Here is a 20,000-nt window from a genome sequence, read left to right on the forward strand (position 1 = left end):
CTCCAGATTCAAGCATGTTTTCTTCCCAACCGTCTACCTCTTAATAACAATATAAGGTCATGGAGATCTATGAAAGTGATTACAAACAGGTAAACAGGTAAACAAACATTACTAAGCAGTTTCCAGAAAAGCAGAGACCATATTTGGATTTTATCCGGAGGGAATGTAAAACTTCTACAAGTTGCGAGAGACAGAAGACATTTTCAGAGCACATCAACACATAGACTTCAGATTGATTCCAAATCTGAAGCAAGAATGAAAGAGAACTGGAAACAGAGTGTTTGGCACTGCACTGTTTTGGCACTCTACACATTCTATTCTTCAAAAGACAACCCAGTTAGGGTCCCAGACTCAGTAGCAACAGCCACAGCCGGAGAACATGCCAGAACTGAAGACCTCAAGCAGCCTTTTCTCCACTGACACTGATACAATTCCACTAGGAGAGTGGAGGAGAGTCCTGAATCAGTTTGGATAAGGTAAATACAACTAAATATTTCGATTTTGATGTTAATCAAAGAGGGTAATTCACCTCTAAATAGTTTATTTTAAAATCACCATTACATCCTGAAGTTTAATGAGAAAAATGTCTTTTTTATTTTATTTTTTTTTAAATGTTCTAATTGTAGTGTTTTGATACATTTTATATTGAAAAGAAGAATTGAAGAAAGTCCCAGGGCCAACAAAATAATGCATGTGACTTCATAATTAAATGATGGTTGAATATAGAAAATCATGATTTACAGTAGGATTGATTTTATGTTTATAAAATTTTTCTGGTTTGTACATTTCAGTGGCACCCATTAGTCATTAGCAAAAAGCAAAGGTTCGGTTACAGTCTGTTTCAAGCTGAGGCTAACTGACTGGCACTGGTAAAATGTAATTGGGTAAACGGCATGTTCACAGACTGTTTACAGTCAACAGAGACACTGAAAATCAGCAGTAAGAAAATGACAAAGAATCAAATTGTGTTCCTTAACAGATAAAGAGTTTCTGTAAACTCGTGATTATTTTTTTAAACAGATAAATGCCAGAATGAAAAACATGTTACCCTCGTGTAAATATGTTACTTCAATAAGACCACTTAATCAGGACATTCTTTACTCTCCAACTCATTCAGTTTACTGTAAAAAGTTACATTTTATGAGACGTAACTAAATTAGAAAAAAACAGAATCATGACTAAAAACAAGGACAAAAACACGTATTGTCAGATAAAACACTGTAATTAGATGTGATTTTCTCATTACAGACCACAAGGGGGGGGGGGGTCCCCACACCCTTCAATACAAACAGAGTGAACTGGTGACATAGACGGTCGTGCATCGAAGTTCCTGGAGTAAAATGATTCAGCGGAAGAGAGAGAGCGCTCACTTCAGGCACCCGCGTGTGATCAGCGCCTGGCTGAGGCTGCTGCAGTTAAAGCACAGCCGCCAGCAGGTGGAGCCCTTGAGCAGTGCGGATGATGAGGTCACTCTGCCACAGGCCTTCAGTGTCTGGAGGCCTGCTGATGGGTTGGCGTGTGTGGGGAGAAGCTGCGAGCTCAGTCTGCAGACGGTTCTATGCGGTCATCAGCTCTGGCTCCACCCTCTTCTTGGAGCGAGCCGCCGGCTCTGAAACACACACACAGCACAGTCACAGCGTCACTCCTTCAGTGATCACGCAAGCAACAATCAAGTGTAAAAATGTTAGGAACGGTTAAAGTTTGAAAAGGAATTAAATGAACGAGTGTTCTGCGACTTCGAGCAACTTTTGTTGTATTTGTAAAGCAATGTTGTTGAGTCATGGAGGTAAACTGTAGCATTAAACTCTCCTGCAGCACTCTCTTTTACTGTCACCACAGTGGATAGCTAGCACCACCTAGTGGCGGATATATTTTCAGGAGAAAATGGACAGACTGCCACGGTCTTCCTTTTAATACCTTTTAATATGACATCACTGCTTGAACTATCATAGTGGCCTTGCTACTCAACTGCTGTCAACGCAAACTCCATTTTCTGCCTGCAGTTGAGAGCTCGCTGCCTTTTAAGTTTCACTTTTGACCCTGATTTAATGTAACCCAGCACGCTAACATGCTGACGGTGCTCCTACCAATGCAGTTTTGTGCCTTTTGTGGACTCATGTTTTGTGTTTATTTTTGCTCAACAATCAACGATTTTGTGAGTTTTGCGATGGTTTCATCTTCTATATGTTGACAGTTGGGACAGTGTTTGTAAAAGGGTCAACAGTTTTAACCAAAGCATTGTGAGCCCTACTAAAGTTAATTGCTGCTGCAATACAAATATAGAAATTATAAAACAAATCAAATTTTAGAGACCGGAACCTTTAAGCAACTCAGATTCAGCCCACTGTAATTCACAATAGTTATGTTTTCTTGAAGCAAAAAACAAAACAAAACAAATAACATTAATTTCTAATTATAGGAACCAGCAAACCTGCTGTCTTCTCCGAGGATTCTGGGACGTCGGGCAGCTCGTCTGTGGGCACGCTGGGAAGCTCCATGTCTCCCTGAGGGAAGGAGAGCAATCAGCTGCGAAGCACTGGAGCCGCGGGCGCAGCAGAGCAGGCCGGCAGTGGAGACGTACCTGAGTGATGGCCTCCAGCTCAGCCAGCACAGCGTCCTCATCCTCCTGCGACAGCGAGCCGGCCAGCATCTCGTCGATTTGCTGCACACAGCAAAACATAAGGCTGAGGCTTCAGCAGAAACAACCCTGGAACTCCTTCAGAGTCTCCTGCACTCACCCTTTGGTATTCGATGGCATCTTGAGTTTCATCCATGATGCGCTCTACCTCTTCAATAGACATCACCTGACACAGGGGGGGCGGGACATCTGGCTCATTAATACCGACAGGCGCAGCGGCTGTGATGCATGCTGGTTATTTTGAAAGGAGAAACTCTCACCTCGTGCATTTTCTTCAGACACTCGTTTCCGGTTTTCAACCCAGCGATGACTTTAGTCTCAATCTGAGCAAACTCCAGGTCTTGGACCTGGAAAACACACAGGTGTCACCAACAGTCAAGTCACACTGTAACACATTGTGTTGACTGGCTGATTGATTGATTGATTGATTGATGCTCCACTGGCTCACCAGCTGCTCCAGGTTGCTGATCTGATTGTCAGTCTTGTCCAGGAGTTGGTCCTGGTAGCGTTTCTTCTTCAGTAGCAGCACAGCTTTTCTGTCAACACCACAAACCCAGTGAAACCGTTAAACCTGTCCGCACCATGAAACCAATCAAAAACAATTTTGTGACGTTATAAAAAGATCAGGAAGTGACGTCAGCATGGTTGGCACTCACTCCTTCTTGCCATCCTTCAGCAGCTGCTTGGCCAGAAGTCTCTCCTTCTGCTGCTGCAGCTGGATCCTCTTCTGGTACTGCCGCAGTTTATCTCGCTGCTGTTTCAGTTGCTGCCGTAAAGCAAAGAGACGAGACGTGACCACAGGTCGGAGGGTAACAGTCGTGTCAGGTTGTCGGCACTGGGTCATTGGTCAGCAACAAACTCGTTAGTCGCGTCAACAAGATCCTGCTTGAACTGATGTAAGCTGCGAGTTCTCGAACAGAGTTTCTAAACCCCCAGTGTAATACGACGGAACATTCGCAGGACCAACCAAACCATTAGTGATATTTTTTGTCATGACACACGACATATTTTAGTTGGACTCCAGGGACGAATTGGGCAAACTTTATCCAACTTTCCAACACCTAAGAGGAAGTTGACTATAGCAGTTAGCAGGTTTCAATTTGGAAGGTGATTAAATACACCGTTGAGCTGGGGACTGTTGTTATTTGTTTGACGAGCAAGGAGTAAGAGTACAGGTTACTTCCGACACCGGGGCTTTGAACGCATGTATATATTTGCCGGTGTGGAGGGCAGTTTAGATGCTAATGCTAACACTAGTGCTCTGCTAGCTAGTAATAGCTACTCACCAAAATCGCACGGTCTTGTTCCGTGACTCTCGTTTGCTTCTTTTTCCCAAACAAATTTCCCATCTTGACACAGCATCACCGCGGAACTCTAGACCCGGGGCTTGTTTTGTATACTAAAGAATATATATTGTCAAATGGAAATTAATTTTCCCCACTGAGAAGCGGCAGACTAGTATCGCTTCTTCTCCATTATTTGTGTGGTCATGATCTGCCGAGCGGTCCACACCCACATCAGGAAGAACGGTAAGCGTCTAGGGACAAAAACTTTCACTGCAATAGAATTTCAGCTACCAGTGAACAGGAAGTGAAACTTAAGAACTGTGAGGCATGCATTAATTCGATGCTGTTTTGGTGAACTAGAAGTCGTTTCAGCAGCGCCACGACAGAACGATGATGCGGGTATGTTCTGTTCAGTAAGGAAAACCGAGGTCGTTCTATATAGAAACACGAGAAATCACTGCCCTCTTGTGGAAAGCAAGAGAACTGCACAGAAAATGTCAAGTCAATTGAAACTTTACATCGCTTATACCTTTATGGAGTGAACGAGAGGAATAATGAGGGGCTGTTGCACACGATTAAATGAAAATTATGCTCTGTGATGTATAGGACTCGTGAAGTATTTGTGTAATGCTAATATACGTAGATACCGTAAAGGCAATTTATCTTTGAGGCCTTTCATGTTCACTTTGTATTACCTAATGACATTAAATTCAAATTGAAACTGATTTATTAAATGTGTGTTTTAAGTAGAATGTAATTGAATTAAAATATAATAATTCGAAATGTGTTATTATTGTTGGCAAATGAGGGCAACGCGAGGCTGCAACCTCACAATGAAAAGGTTGTGGGGTTTGATTCTCACACTGTACTTGAACAGAGTTGTGGCGTTAGTCTGTCTGTCTGTCTGTCTGTCTGCCTACCTGTCTGTCTGCCTGAAATGTTCCCTTACTGCAGTTTCACGTTATCATCCACACGGTGGCGGTAAGATACCAGGGTCTTGTTCCAGGAGCAGCTTCAACAACTCAGCCATGAAAAAAGGCCAATGACGTTCATAAAAATCGGATTTTCTTGTTCGCCATGGCAACAGATAACAAACAGCTGTCAGCGTCTCTCAGTCCCTGCAATCAGACGCTGCAAAAGGGAGAACGGTTGGCCTATGTGGCTCTAATCACACCTGCAAGGCAAGACTGATGGACTGAATTTGCTCTCGTTTTAGTACAATTTTGCAGAAGGAAGAGAGTCCAGAGAACAGGGGCATAGTTGTACGCCAGAGGAATAATTACAGGGTTATGTTTATGCTCATTGAATATCAAGCTAAGTGTTTAAAGTTACTGCAAAGGGAACAGATTACTGCAGTGGTGTTACTTTTTAATGCATGACACGAAACACTGTTTACAGGTACCACTGAACGAGTTGTGTTAACTGCACTGTGTCAAAAAAAAAAAAAAAAAATCTCAGAAGCAACAGACTGGAGCACCACATGAAGAAGGCACCTTTGGAAATTCAAATTCGGAAACACAAGTTAGAGGTGCATGACCCAGGTGAACTGATGTGTGTGCAGAAGTGAAACCACCAACCACTACCGCTTGTTAATGAAAAGACCGTCATCTCCCAGTATCACTGAGGAGGACGTGCAGGCCTGCATCACACCACTTTTGTAAATCACTCTCTTTTTAATTTTGTGTGAGAAGTGTGAGGTCCACATGTATTATGACTCATAATACATGTGGACCTCACACTTCTACCCACTTACTCATATGAGTAAGTGGGTGTCAGCCAACTATAGACCACTGTGACTCAACTGGCAAGATTTCTATCACTTCATAGATGCTTTATAGATCACTCTTAATGAAAGAGCAGCTTCAAACAGTTATAAATAAACAGATTTAATCAAGATGCGTTAAAAATACAGTAGATTTAATAATAATAATAATAATAATAATAATAATAATAATAATAATAATAATGATAACACTGAGTTGTATTTTACAAAAAAACAAAAAACAAAACAATTGTTCAAATATACATTCTGCTCATGGTGCAGTATCGGAATATTTTACAGACAAAAGGTTTGAAAAGCGGATTGAATAATAATAATAATAATAATAATAATAATAATAATAATAATAATAACAATAGGTTCTCAGGTGTGGCAGGAACACTTGCACTCCGAGATGACGGGGTATTGGATGTGGATCCAGGAGCACTTGAGGCCGCCCTTCTTCTGCAGGCACCTCCAGCGCAGCACCGTCAGGTGGGAGGACTTGGCCGGCCTGCACAGCATCCCTTCGGGCACCGAGCAGGACCTCTTGTTGAAGCAGCTCCCCACCTTGACGTAGCGCGGCCAGAACCTGCCGCCCAGGTCGTTCCAGGAGTAGACCACCGGGCAGAAGGCGTACGACCACAGCCACAGCTGCAGCCGCCTGCGCAGTTTTTTGCTCGGCTTCAGCTTCTTGCCGCTCTGGACCTCGAACTCCATGGCTCGGATCTCCTTGGGCATGGTCCCGGAGAGTCTCTGCCGCAGCTCCGCCTCCACCAGCAGCTCGTCCTCGTTCGCTGCGTGCTTGTCCCCCGGCGGCGACGCGGACATGAAGTGGGGGTCGAAGTGGCCGCCCAGCACCAACCTGAGCTCCGTCTCGTTTAGATCCTTCTCCTGGGGGTCCAGCACCGGGTCCGGGTGCTCCTCTAGCTCCACTATGGGCAGAGTGTCACTGGGCACCGGCCGGAGGAGGTAGTAGTGCTGGCACGTGGCCTGCTCGATCCTGAAGCCCAGCGAGAGAAGGAGCACAAACAGAGCCAGCAGGTACCAGGAGTTATCCATGTCCTCCGCTGCGCCGCCCCGCCCCGCCCAGGTGAGACCCGCACAGGTAGAAAGTAATCCTCACTTCTCCTGCGTGCAGGTGGTCCAACACAACTTCAGCGCCTTCACAGGCAGCCCCAGGTCGGGGATCCCCTACTCCTCCCCCCCGCCCCCCTCTCAGCAGGCAGTGGAGATCCGGCCCTGCTGGGCGCACAGGTCACCGCACACAGCCCGCATGTTGGCGCACCGGCTCCCGCTGCTGCTCCTGCTGCCTCCTCTGGTCCTCCTGCAAGCCCGTCTGAGGGCGGCCCCCAAACGCCAGCAAATATCCAGCAGGGCGGCGGTGATGTAAGAGGCCAGCCCTACTCACGCGCACGCCTACGGGCACGCACAATGGCAAACTGGAAAAGAGGCAAACTCAAACATGAGCGCACCAAAGTTGGTTCACCTGGCAGGCTGAGGCGGATATATATATATATATATATATATATATATATATATATATATATATATATATATATATATATATATATATATATATATATATATATATATATATATATATGAGATTGCTGCCCCATCACGTCACCAGCTTGTGGAGGCAAAAGTGTTTGTAGAGTGGAAATCTCTGCGATGGATGACTCGGCATACAATCGCACTACAGTCTCTTCAGCCGGTACAAATGATCATTTCGATTTTGAACACGTCACACGACTGATGTGTGCATTATCTGAGGAGAGAGACAACTCCATATTTACGACTGTGTATGAAATGCTTTGATGAAGGGAAAATTAGATGAAATTCAAGTGTGGGGCATTGCCCACATTGGATACTGACTGGTGATTGTGCAGATGTCCTCGGTTGTGGTGGGAAAAGTATTCACATTCTGGACTTAAATCAAAGTAAAATAGATACTTGTGTAAAAAAAGACTCTGGTAAAAGTTTTAACTCATTTACCCAAGCAAAAGTAAGAAGGTACAGATTCTGAAATGAACTTCAATGAAAAGTATAAAATATTTATTTTTCCAATTAGAGAAACAACAATTTAACCATAAGTCTAAAATCAACCTCCCTCTAGAACATGATCCAGTTTTATATTTAACTACACAATAGCAGAGTTAAAATAGCTCCACTTCAAGCAAAAACTATAGTGATAAGTGAATTACTTTGAACAGAATTTGTATCTTTTAAACACTTTTGAACACAAAAGTAACACGTGTGTTTTTCTATTACAAGGAGTAGAAAGGTTCAGATATTTGTGTACAAATGTAGGGAGAAAAAGTAAAAAGTTGTCAAAAACTACTCAAAATAAAAATACTCAATTGAAGTACTGATTGAGGTACTGATACCTGAAAAATCAACTTTAGTCCAGTAACAAAGTAATTGTACTTCTTACTTCTCACCTCTGGAACGCTGAAGTTAGGTTGGGCTGAAGAGGCGACGGAGAGGCTGATGAAGCCACACTTAGACCAACGTGGCCGCATGTCTGGGTGAACTGCTGTTGGGTTGAAGACGTGTCCACGAGGAGCTGAATTGTGGCAGCTGCTTGTTATCAAGAGTACAATTATAGTCACGACCACATCAGAGACTGTTGAGCCTTCAAGGTTTCGGCTTCAGTCCCGTTAACCAGCTTCTTACATTAGCTGCGTTCCAAATCACATGTTCCCCTAAGTTGCACTTCACTACTCCGATTATGTGGAGCGCTAATCTCGATACAGGTTGTTCCCAATTGTGCACTGCTCTTCTGCACTTACCAGAAGCGGCAACTTTGTCTACCGCCAATTTTCTGACCTGTGACTTGCAATGGTTGGCTGTTAACCAAACCTTTTATGGCAGGGGTGTCAAACTCCTATACACAGTGGGCAAAAAATTTCAAACTTGGACAAAGTCTCGGGCAACATTGCTACTTGTTGAAAAAAATCTTCCTCCAGATATCACAGTGAACCTTTTTATATGGATCCAAACAAGTTTTTTTCTTCAACCTGAATATGGAACAAGCAAAGCTTAATACTGTACAATAAATAAATTAATATTATTGCAAAATCGAATTTCCAATTAAAAAAAATATTAAAAATATTATTTGCAGCCCTCTGTTTTAAATTCCAACGGTAGCCTTTTTCTCACGGGCTATTAATCAATTTAAAAATAAAATAAAAACAATAAACCAATTTTTTTCAATTCAATGAACGTCCTTTTCTGATTGAACAGAACATTCTGGGATTTGCCACGTGGGACAAATATGATTACATTGCGGGCCAAATTTGGCCCGGGAACCAGAGTTTGACACCCGGTGAAAATGTAATTTTATCTGGCGCAGCCTGCAACGGTGCTGCTGCATCATCAAGCTGTGAAAATGTAGCCAGGAAGCGGCGAGCATGCTAATGTCGTCGTACTACATCACTAACACGGTAATTGTTGAGGGTGTGAAGTATTAAGAAACATTCCCAGCACGGTACACTGCAATTCCACACCCTTCTAAGAATGAACACAATCTGCACGCGTGTTCAGTCCAGGATGGTGCGATTCGGAGCGCCACACATTTACGGGAAGGTCCCTCTGAAACGTGCAGTGGGGGAACAGTGAGTTAAACAATCCTTAAAACGACTTGTTTTGTACCCCTTCATCATCAGATATGTTTGATGACAATCTGTAAGATCAACAGTTGGTCTCCCAACACTCCCTTCCCCCGACCCCAGTCACCCTCGTTACCCCTGCGTGCCACTGAAAGGGAGGTATTGTGGGTAATTTTCTGCCGCACTGACGTGACAGCGTGTGACGGGCGCCACTTAACTGTTGCATCTTTATGGTGAGGAAGTCGGCATCTCAGATAAGACTTCCTGTCCCTTTGTAAACCCTCCATCCTCCACTTCCACGTCAGGGCCGCTGAGAGGGGCACCGATGGGACCTGAGTTCACAACCAAGATGGAACCAAAAGGCCTTGAGGACTTCGACGTTCCAAGGAAAGCGAGCAGTGAATCCCAGTGGTATCAGCCAGACAGTGGATTCAACAAAAAAAAAAACCAAAACAAAACAATTCAATGAATACAAATATTTTTGGTCAACTTTTCCATCGGATGATGAAAGATGAGATAGTCATGTTTTCATATTTAAAAAGACAATCCATCTTATTTCCATGATTTGGACTTGGAGCTTAGGAGAGGCTGAAGCGTTGATATCAACAGCTGGTGGTTGGGGACTTTGGTTCTCTACCTCTCAATCACAACTGCACAAACTGAAACAAAATGAGACTCGTTGCGATTCATATGGCCCAAAAAGAGAAGATCCTGTAACTCTGTTAGTGCTTCTAAAATAAACTGAACCTCAGTGTTCATTGCTCAAGAGCAGAGGTGGCAAAAATATTCACATTCTGTACCTTAAATTCTGTAAGTAAAAGTATGGATACTTGTGTAAGAAATACTCTAGTAAAAGTAAAAGTACTGATTCCACTCCTTTACTCAAGTAAAAGTAAGAAAGAACAGATTCTGAAATGTACTTAAGTAAAAAGTAAAAATGTACGTTTGTTAATAATTTTGCAAAATGAAAATATTTTTGAACAGCTTTACTCTTAATATAGAATGATATAGTCATTATGTCCAGTGAGCCATTATTGATGTTTACAGCCTTAATACAATAACCAATGCTATTTTCTACATGTTTATTCTTCTCTGTACTGACAATGTACTGAATGGTGACCCCAAAGTTGAGGTCTTTCAAAATGAACTCCCTCTAAAATATGATCCACTTTTATATTGAACTATAGGATAGTTCAATTCTCTGTTTGAGCTATGCTGACTAATAGTTACTATACTTTAGTATTGTTCAAATAACTCAACTTCAAGAAACTATAATAATAGGTAAATCACTCTCAACAGAATTTATCTTTTAAATACTTTTAAATACAAAGTAATAAGTGTGTATTTCCAAGAAAGCAGTCAAAAGTACAGATATTTGTGTACAAATACAGGGAGTACAGGTAAAGAAGAAAAATCTACATTAGCACAGTAACAAAGTATTTGTACTTCATTACCTCCCGACTCTGCTCAAGAACAGCATGACATCATATTTGCCAGCTGTAATCACATTCAGTTTTCATGCATAGACTTGGAATGCAGTCCACTCTGCTCCACTACAGACTCATCCACGTGTTCCGCATCACATTTCCCTTTGATTTTCCACAACACGGCGCAGACGTGCTTCAACTCAGTGTCTGCCGTTCCACCGGACTCGTCCAGTTCAGAGTTGGCAAATGTTCCCTCTGATGATAACGAACAGCGCCGGCTTAATCTTAATAGTGAATCAAAGGGCCTCCCAGGAGGGGCGGACAAACATGCCGGCCGCGTCGTTTTGTGTCCAGCCGAGATAAAAAACTGTTTGCTATTTGTGTAATTCAGCTCAACCATCGGAGCTTTGATGGTGAGACAACCGGAGCAATTTGGACGCTCCATTTGGGTGAGAGGGCTTCAAGGTGGCAGAGACGGGTCAAGCACACGCTGGCTCTGGGTTCAGCTCCTCCTCCGCGTCTCTCGCAGGAGAACCGTCGTCGCACAGTTTACAGCGGGCGGTTCTGCCCGGAAAAACAAGTCCTGCTGGGAAGCACCAATGAATAAGCACTCCGGACAAAGTATACAGTTATCTACTGGTGCAGTTTGATTTATGATGATGTATTTCTAGGGAAGACAATGGCTTAGCGATAACTTTTTGTACGTCTGTCACATTCAAGCTGTCACTTTTTGTTGAAAAAAGGAAAAGCTCTGACCTCCATCAGCGCGGTTGCTTATGATGACACTGATGAATGTGTGAATTATCACATTCACTTCCAAGAAGATTTATGGACACTGAGGAGGATTTGAAATACATGCACACATCAAAACTAAAACTTGTTGAGCTGTTTAAGATATAATTCCAACTGACGGAAAAAAAAAACGATCAGCTCTGTTAGTACACAAACTAAGGGTTTTGTACAATTTGGCTTGATTTATGATTTTTTTTATGTTGGTAAAAGCTTCACTTACTGCCCATAAATACATTAATGAAAGTGTAAACTCGCAGGTGCAAGATGGCAGTTAGCCATATTTCTAAGAAAGCCTGTTGTGGACAATACAGCCTGTCTGACAGTGCGTATTTAGGGTGACTGCTCGTGTCCTCAAACAAACCCACGAAGAAGAAGGTGGACGTGCTATTCAGGTTTGTGTGCGCAGTTCTCTGGCAAGCTCAGGAGGGGGAGCGGGAGTAAAAAAACGCTGTAATCTATGATGTCGCTGTATCCTCTCAACATCTGATGATCCTTTAACTTTATTGTTTCTGTCATTATTTGTTGTTATTAATATTGCTGTTACATTCACAAATTTGATCTATTTTCTATCATATTGCCGTTTAATCAGTACCCGGTATTTAAGGAAGCCGCCTGATAGTGCCCTCAATATGAAAGCAACCCTCAGGCAGGCTTCCTTAAAAAATATACACCCTGGACTTTTAAGCTATAGGCTCCCATCTGATGTAACGATCAGGGTGGTACCTTGTGACTATTAGGCAATTCCATGTGTGCAGTTCTCACTGGTAAAGACTGAACAGCCGTGTGATGATGCACCTGAAGCAAAAAATACCCATCTAGTTTTCAGCCCTATTCATTATTGAGGCTGCAATGATACTAACCCAGGGGTGCGCAAGCTGCTTGGCTGGTGGGCCATAATGGGTTTGACAGGGGGGGGGGTGGAGCAGGAGCAGATGGAGTGTTTTAGTGACCCACCTCATCATGGCCTATGTAGAAAACGTGGTTTAACGTCAATTAAAAATGAACAAAAGCGCTACAACAAAATCTGTCTTAGTTAATTAATCAAACGACTCTTAAAACACTGAAAAAATGGGTGAAATACTGATATTCTATTGCCTACTTACTAATAATATCATTTCTTTAAGCTTGGCGGACCAGATAAAAAGTTTACCGAGCTGCATATGGCCCCCGGGCCATAGGTTGTACAGGCCTGTACTAACCCCTCGTGATCCTTACGTTTTTTTCTGGATTTTACAAGTTAATCTGAGGTATATGACACATGATGTTAAATCATCAGGCTTTGGTAATCTCCAGCTTCTTATGACGGTCGCCCTGCACTGAGGTTTCCCTTCTGCTTGTGTCCTTGTTTCTTGTGCAGCTCTCCGACAGACTGCTGCTGCTTCCACGGAGCCAGGTCCTTGGAAGCAGCCGTCCTGCGGTTTGGAGCGCCGCTCACTCGCGCTGTCGGCTGCTCCAACGGGGGGTGGGGGGGGGGGCACTGGCTGCCAGCGATGGTGTGAGATTCCACTTGGTTCACACCCTCCCACGTGGCGTCCTGCCGCCGCTGCATCGGCCGCAGCCAGCCGCATTCCTCCGACACCTCCAGACCAGACCAGCCGACAGGAAGTGAAGCCAGTCACCTTCCTGTCCATTAGCCAATTAAACCTTACAAATCCCTCAGGGCTCTGGAATCACGTCTCCACATCGCTGTGTGAGCACTGAGCCGCCACTCTTAGTGGCATCAGGGACTGTTTGACGGAAAGCTTTGTAATATGAAAAGAAATCTGAAAGATACTTGTATGATTTGGTGTAATGTTGCTCATTTGGAAGCATTAAAAACAAACTCAGGTTTGAGTGCACGACATCCACATTGAGACATGTTTTATTTTTCGTTCAAATATATTCATTCATGTGAGTTCAGAGTTAAAATACAAGAAGAAAACACCAGAACCGAGTGCAGTCCAAAAAAAAAAAAAAAAAAAATTACATATATTAAAAACAATGTAGGTGCCTCGTAGCTGCAAATAAATAAATCTAGAACAGAGACGGATTTTCGATCGACCCAGATACAAAATATACAGACGGTGAGAAAATAGTGGAGGCACAGAGACGTGACGGCGACTCTGAAGCGTCAAACCTCACAATTTAAAAACACTCTTACAACATTTCTGAGAAAAAAAAAAAATCTCAAGAGTAATTGAGACCAACAAATTAGTGTAGCTGCAAACACCACAGAGCGCTTTGAATAATGAACTGGTTTCCTTGTTTGTGCGACTCCGTGCCTGGTTCATTAGCAAACATAATTAACGGCATAGTTCACGATTTCACAATTCATTTCCTCTCAGGCTTCCAGCTGCTCGCCAAAAACTCCAAGCTGGACGACCACCATGCCAATGGTTTACATGCAGTACAGTACAAGTACTGCAGCAACAGATTCTCACAGAAACCCTGAATGACACACACACACACACTGGAGTGGGCGCTTTCGTTGAAAGAAGCTACCAAAGAAAATGCCCGAGCGCATTCAGATTCTGTTGGCTTTTACTCCGTCACTGCGATGCGAAAACATTAAAATTGTACGATATAAATAGTGTGCAAACGAGTGAAGTTCCTGTTCAGCCAGGGTTTGGACTAACCTGCCACTCTCTTATCGCAGGAGCCCTTTTATGCAACGAGGACATGGCTAGGACCCTTGAGCAGTGTTAGCCTAGCAATGTGTTTGCTGGGCTACAGGCTAGCAGGCTAGCATCCTAACAGGCTAGACGACCGTCTGTAGCCGCGGAACATTCTGCTAGAGATGCAGTGCGTAACCTCGAAAACTTCCAGTCGTGCAATCCAGTTGCGGAGACGTGCCATCTTGTCAGTTGTGCTCTTTATGTGTGTGTGTGTGTGTGTGTGTGTGTGTGTGTGTGTGTGTGTGTGTGTGTGTGTGTGTATGTTTTGTTTTTTTTTGTTTTTAAAATGGAACCACGTTCCGTGTTCCTTGGCGTTCACGTGCCACGAACAAGACACAAACGTGAAAAAACACAATCAGTATTTGAGGAAACACCACGGCCAACCATAGATGAAGCTAAACAGAGCAGTTGACGACAAACAGCATCAAGGGTTGGACCCGATAACCCGCGACATGCCAAAACAGGGGGAGGTTCGAGGGAGGGGGAAATAAAATAAAACAAAACCAACATCCACAAAAAACTCCATGCCAACAATTTGCAGCGATAATCTGTCTTTAAACTCTTTCTCTTAAAAAAATACTTTAGAATTTCTCTTGGAATCACATCTCTAAAAGACACAATGGGAGTCGCTCAACATCACCACAGCAACAGACTGAACTGTACATTCAACTCAAGCAGATGTGGATTCATGCTGGGCCTTTCTCACTCAGAGGGACTTAAACCTAGGAACATCATCAAGAAAACCACAGTTCCATTTTGGTTGACAGTAAGTCCAAGTGTGCAAAGTTTCTGGTTGGCGACACAGTGCTTGCTTTGTTGCATTGATTTGTTTTCCTTCGTAACAGTCGATGCCATTTAATCTGAGGCATGACAGAGTTGAACCAGCAACTTCAGGTTGTTTTGTAATCCGTTGCCGGCCCATCGCATTTGGACCGATGACAAATGTGTCCTTGATAATATCGCTGAGAGCTCTAAATTCTGCATCTTTTGAAAAACAAACACCTGATTGGTCAAATATTCCTGGTGGTAACAAAAAATGCAAATACAGTAACTACTAAAGCTAATTAGTTAGCTTTGGCAGTTAATTGTTAATTTGCAGACAACATGTATAGGCAAGCTAAGCTGCGACGTAAGCTGATAAACGTAGGCATTAGCTTTCTTTCACTAACAAAGGCTAACAGTCGTCTAATAGTGGTATACATTATTTTGTGTCTCCAGAGTTAGCAGTAGTCGCTGTTAGCTAGCTGTGGCAGACAAATGTAACAGTTGTTACAGTCAGGTAGCTGCAGCAGAAGTAAGCTAATTGGTAGTTAGCTGATTTAGCGCTGTCACTGTTTTTGGAATGTTTGTTTTTAAGCTGCAGTATTTTGAGCCATCAGGGCCACCGTACTCTAAGGGCCAATCAGACTAAAATGTAATCTGTCGTGTTCGGTCAGTAGGTTTTGTCAGAGTTTGGTGGCCTTTTATCAGATCATTTAAGAGAGTTTAGTTGGACCGGCCTGCAGATTTTATGTGTTTTCAAAGCTTTGTAGAACGTGGCTCAAAGGCTCCAGACGAGCCGACCTCTGACCTCTGACCCTACAGCGTGCTACTGAGGATCTCTGACACCTGGGCGTTGGTCTGGTCGTCGGAGTCTACTTCCTGGGTGGAGGCTCCCACCGGCTCCTCCTCTTGATCCACGACCACTGACACGCCCGCAGCTTTCACCTCCCCCGTCATCGTCTTCATCTTCCCCTCCTCCTCCTCCTCCTCCTCCTCCTCCCCCTCCTCCTCATCCCAGCCCTTCCCCTGGTGGCCCGACGATGTCCTCTTGCAAGGTTCCACGAAGATCTTGCGGACGTGAGGCCTGGGCTCCCGGTGCCGCCCCTTCCGGCTCTCCAGGACACAGGAGGCGTGGCTCACGTAAGTGGGGCCTTGCATGGGTTGGGGTTGGTCCCTGTCCGCAGGGGGGTGCAGGTCCAGGTCCAGCTGCTTGGTGTAGACGCCCTCGGACAAGGAACCGATGTGACTCTCGCCGCTTTGGCCCCTGAGCCAGCGCTGGGGGCCGCTGAAGTACTGGCCCCGGTGGCTCCTGGACAGCAGCTTGCGCTTGGTGGGGGGGTTGGCCAGGGCCCTGAGGGGGGCGAAGCCCTCCTGGTGGCTCCTGGACAGGGAGAGACCCTCCAGGCTCCTGGTGGTGTCGGACAGCGTCGGGGACAGGGCCAGCGACAGGGGGAGCTCCCTGGACAACCTCGGGGACAGGGGCACCGACGGAGAGAGGGGGGGGGTCCTAGGGAGGGAGGGGGAGAGAGGGAGAGGAAGTGGGAGGGGAGAGAAGGGGAAGTCTTTGGACAGGGAGGGGGAGCGGGGCAGCAGGGTGGAGGACACGGTGGTGGCAGGGGGGCTGTCCTTGAGTCTGGGGGCCAGGAGGAGGTCTTTGGGCGGGCAGACGCTGTACCTGAGAGACAGCGACAAGGACACGGTGGAGTTTAGCTTTATTTGATTTGATATGGACGTCACAAACAGAAGAAGACTGTTGCAGTGGACGGATCAGATGCTTCAGAGTTTTTAGCATAGGTGCTAATTTCCAACACCAGTCAGTTGGCGGCCGTTCGAAAAACACAGATTCAACAGCAATATGGGAGGAAATCAATTTTTCATCAATTTGTGAATGTAGCAACAATATTAATAACAATAAAAAAATGAAAAAAACAAAACAATAAAGTTAAAGACTGAGTGTGTAATATTTCGAGATTTTAAGAAGAAACAGCCAGTGGTTACATTTTAGATCGCAGCGCTCTTTTGCTCGCCCTCCCCCTCCCAAGCTCGCCAGTGAACTACAGTGGCTTGTGCACCCAAACTTGGATACCCCGTCCACCTTCTTCTTCGTTGGTCTGTTTGAGGACGCGAGCGTTCTCCCCAAAATATGAAACTGGCTGTCAGGCGGGCTGGATCGTCCACACCGGGCTTCCTTAGAAATACGGTGGTGCAAGATGGCAACTAACTGGGAGCAACAGTACAGTACAGTACAGTACAGTATTTTCTCATATATAAATAAGAGCTGTTCGAAGGGTAGGAAAACCAAATTACTTCTACTGTACTGTGATTACACCCTTGTATTAATGTATTTACGGGCAGTATATTCAGCTTTTACCAGTATAAAAAAAATCATAAATCAGGCCAAATTTTACACGCTCGTCCACATTAATACACGTGAGCACCGTTGTCTCCACTCTGCCGAGACGGTGGCAGGACACTTGGGGACTCGTTTGGGCCAAAGACTCACCGGAGCTCGTGGATCTGCAGCACGTCCGGGGCGCTGCCGCCTAGCGAGCGCACGGCCTGCTGGGAAAGATCCTGGGGGGGCGAGTAGAGCGGGTCCAGCACGCGGGGGCTCAGGGTGTCGCTGGAGTCGTAGTCGCTGTCCGTGGGCAGGAAGACCTCGGAGGAGGCGTCCTCGTCCGAACCCAGCAGAGAGTCTGAGGGATGGAGGTGGGACGTTCACTGTCGTGGCGATGTTGTGTAGTTTAAAACAAACTGAATCAAATTTTACACACTACACATTAAACAAAACAGTTTGGGTCACTCATTCATTTCTGCATTGAGCACCATTATAACCACTTAATGAAATAATAAAGATGTGCTGAACACATTATGGGATGGCTTTGACAAGTGTTGCCTTCAATGTCTTACTGACTGTGGTTTTGGAGAATGAATGTCAAGTTTGCAATACGCAGCCATCATGGCGGGAGTTAACGTTGCTAAAAACTGTTCGAAAACAAAGCTTTGTATTATAACCACACTTAGTTGTGTGTGTTAAACCATAAGACTAAACAAAGCACCAACACAGCTCCATACCTGGAGTTCTCTGAATCACTTTTAATTAGACATTGGAAATGGTTTTCATGAAACGCTAAAATGTTCCCGTACTTGTGAAGCACGTCTTGTTTCACCAAACTGGTTATAATGGAGTTCAATGCAGAAGTGAGCCAATGAGCCAAAACTCTTGAACAGTCGTGTATAGGCTCTATCTATGTATCTATGTATATAAATGTATATGTACTGTATATACAGTATATGTGTGTGTGTGTGTGTGTGTGTGTGTGTGTGTGTGTGTGCATGTATATATTTCTTTAGATATTGCAAACTGGAGCTTCTGAGAAATTCCCTCTCAAACAAACAGATTCTTGGATGAAATCACATGGAAGCGTCCATCGTTCCAGTCAACAGAATCCTGGGCCAGGTTCTAGCGTCCTCCCCCTGTCGGCCGACCAATCTCCGCATGAGCGCGGCGTCCGGCGACTCACCGCTGATGGCCTTCCTGCGATGCTTCTCCGGAGACGGCGATGGCGTGGGCAGGTAGTCCATGGCAGAGGAGGTGGAGTCGTTCTTCTCCTCCGGCACGCTCGCGTCCACCAGGCAGGTGATGGCCACGCCCCCGCACGGCTGCTTGTAGCGAGCGTACTGCAGGGCGTCGGTGATCCAGCGAAGGTCGCGACGCATCTCGTCCAGCTGCTGCGAGGGCCGGAGCAGAAAAACACACAAATGTCAAGAAAATATCCGCGTGGTCATCGAGCGGCAATTTAAAATTGGCAGAGGAGAACTTGAGCTCCAGGTACCGCGGTCTGGTTATGAAGGTACCAGGTGTTAGTTTGGACACTTTGGGGTACAAAAACTTTTTTTTATTTTTTTTTTTACTTTGGTTATCAAACTTACTAAAGTCCTGAAAGTGGTGGATGTACAATTCATGCTGAGCTCAGCACCACAGTGAGTCTTTAAGGAGCGGAGTGGAACCAAGTCTACTAGACCACTGTCTGACCGAAAACAGCAATACCAGACGTACGCGCGCGCACACACACACACACACACACACTAACACGGAGAAATGACTCGGCTGGAAAGAATGCCGAAGAGACTGTGTGTGTGTGTGTGTGTGTGTGTGTAAGAAAACAACAACACACTCGTCCTGCAGATTGACAGATAGTAGAAGGGATAAATACACTTTCCTTCTTTCAAACCAAGAACTAAACGCCATGCTGTGTGAATGCCAACCAAGGAGGTTTCATTCCATTGTCTACAAACATTTCTATTGACACTTCAAAAAAAATCTCAAGTTTGGACATTAATTCATTAATTAAAGAGGTCCGAGCAGAAATGGACATCGTTGGCAGTGTGACAAACTGAAAAAAGCTTTGAAGGTCCTGCAGAGAACGCAGCCCCAAACCACTGCCAGCCACTGCAGCACACAAACCCATTGTCAGGATCGAGTCACAGTGCTGAGAAACGTCGGCAGGCAGATTAGAAGGCAGATTAAAGGAACAAAATGTAACGGTGTCGTCCGGAGCTCGTCTGCTGTCAGTAAGTTCTGACAGTTTTACACATATTCCAACTTCCAGCCTGTTGTAATGCATATATTTGTTGCTTCGTAACGTATTGTTAACTGTGTGTTTGTGGGTGTGTGTGCGTGCGTGCGTGCGCACTTCACATTTCAGTTCAACTGTCTTTTTGTACAGTACTTGGTACCCAATAAAGTACTAGGATGTGCTTAACTGCACTGTTGAAATAAATTGACTTGGTAAAATCCCATTAATGAACTGCTGATTGAGCAATTAACTGTTGATTTTCTGCTGATCAGAGCTCCCAGACTGCTGGGACGCTCCAGGACTGAGGCACTACAGGCTGCATGTTGACAGCTGGGAAAGTCACTGACATCTATCTACATTAGTCACTACCTGAGATGTTAACATTATTTATTTGTTTTGGAAACACTTTATTTTATATATATTTTTGACATAAATTTAGCAATATGGTGTCTGTATGCAATAGTGTTGCTTAATCATTTATAAGGGGT

The 20,000-nt window shown here is 44.6% G+C and overlaps 3 protein-coding genes across 5 annotated transcripts in view; all 3 read right to left on the reverse strand.

Annotated features, from left to right (window-relative positions):
* Positions 1-1,093: 1,093 nt before the first annotated feature.
* On the reverse strand, positions 1,094-4,219 carry chmp6b (charged multivesicular body protein 6b). The gene is made up of 8 exons (XM_076035093.1): positions 3,925-4,219; positions 3,295-3,404; positions 3,087-3,174; positions 2,899-2,985; positions 2,739-2,804; positions 2,582-2,662; positions 2,432-2,504; positions 1,094-1,609 (listed from the first exon to the last, which is right to left on the reverse strand). The coding sequence occupies exons 1-8, from the start codon at positions 3,985-3,987 to the stop codon at positions 1,557-1,559; spliced, it is 621 nt and encodes a 206-aa protein (XP_075891208.1). The 5' UTR covers positions 3,988-4,219; the 3' UTR covers positions 1,094-1,556.
* Positions 4,220-5,490: 1,271 nt separating this feature from the next.
* nog3 (noggin 3) lies at positions 5,491-6,792 on the reverse strand. Its single transcript, XM_076035091.1, has one exon. It carries the CDS (start codon positions 6,743-6,745, stop codon positions 6,068-6,070), a length of 678 nt encoding a protein of 225 aa, XP_075891206.1. The 5' UTR covers positions 6,746-6,792; the 3' UTR covers positions 5,491-6,067.
* An 8,826-nt stretch (positions 6,793-15,618) lies between these two features.
* ankfn1a (ankyrin repeat and fibronectin type III domain containing 1a) overlaps positions 15,619-20,000 on the reverse strand; it is a 57,456-nt gene continuing 53,074 nt past the window's right edge. For all 3 annotated transcript variants that reach the window (XM_076035079.1, XM_076035077.1, XM_076035080.1), the window contains 4 exons: positions 18,457-18,664; positions 17,436-17,628; positions 15,753-16,607; positions 15,619-15,669 (listed from right to left, as the gene is read on the reverse strand). In XM_076035079.1, coding sequence (XP_075891194.1) covers positions 15,642-15,669; positions 15,753-16,607; positions 17,436-17,628; positions 18,457-18,664 — 1,284 coding nt within the window. In that variant the 3' untranslated portion in view covers positions 15,619-15,641. The remainder of the gene's footprint in view (positions 15,670-15,752; positions 16,608-17,435; positions 17,629-18,456; positions 18,665-20,000) is intronic.

Source organism: Nelusetta ayraudi, unplaced genomic scaffold (genome assembly GCF_046127955.1).
Source record: "Nelusetta ayraudi isolate G7.1 ecotype Tasmania unplaced genomic scaffold, CSIRO-AGI_Nayr_v1 ptg000042l, whole genome shotgun sequence".
Classification (NCBI taxonomy): domain Eukaryota; kingdom Metazoa; phylum Chordata; class Actinopteri; order Tetraodontiformes; family Monacanthidae; genus Nelusetta; species Nelusetta ayraudi.

Bases quoted from the DNA above. Each gene is read 5' to 3' on its own strand.
- chmp6b (XM_076035093.1), bottom strand. From the start codon at position 3,987: ATGGGAAATTTGTTTGGGAAAAAGAAGCAAACGAGAGTCACGGAACAA. The intron at 2,805-2,898 runs GTGAGAGTTTCT...CCCCTGTGTCAG, and splicing joins GTCTGAAGAAAATGCACGAG to GTGATGTCTATTGAAGAGGT. The intron at 2,663-2,738 runs GTGAGTGCAGGA...TGCTGTGTGCAG, and splicing joins ATGCCATCGAATACCAAAGG to CAAATCGACGAGATGCTGGC.
- nog3 (XM_076035091.1), bottom strand. From the start codon at position 6,745: ATGGATAACTCCTGGTACCTGCTGGCTCTGTTTGTGCTCCTTCTCTCG.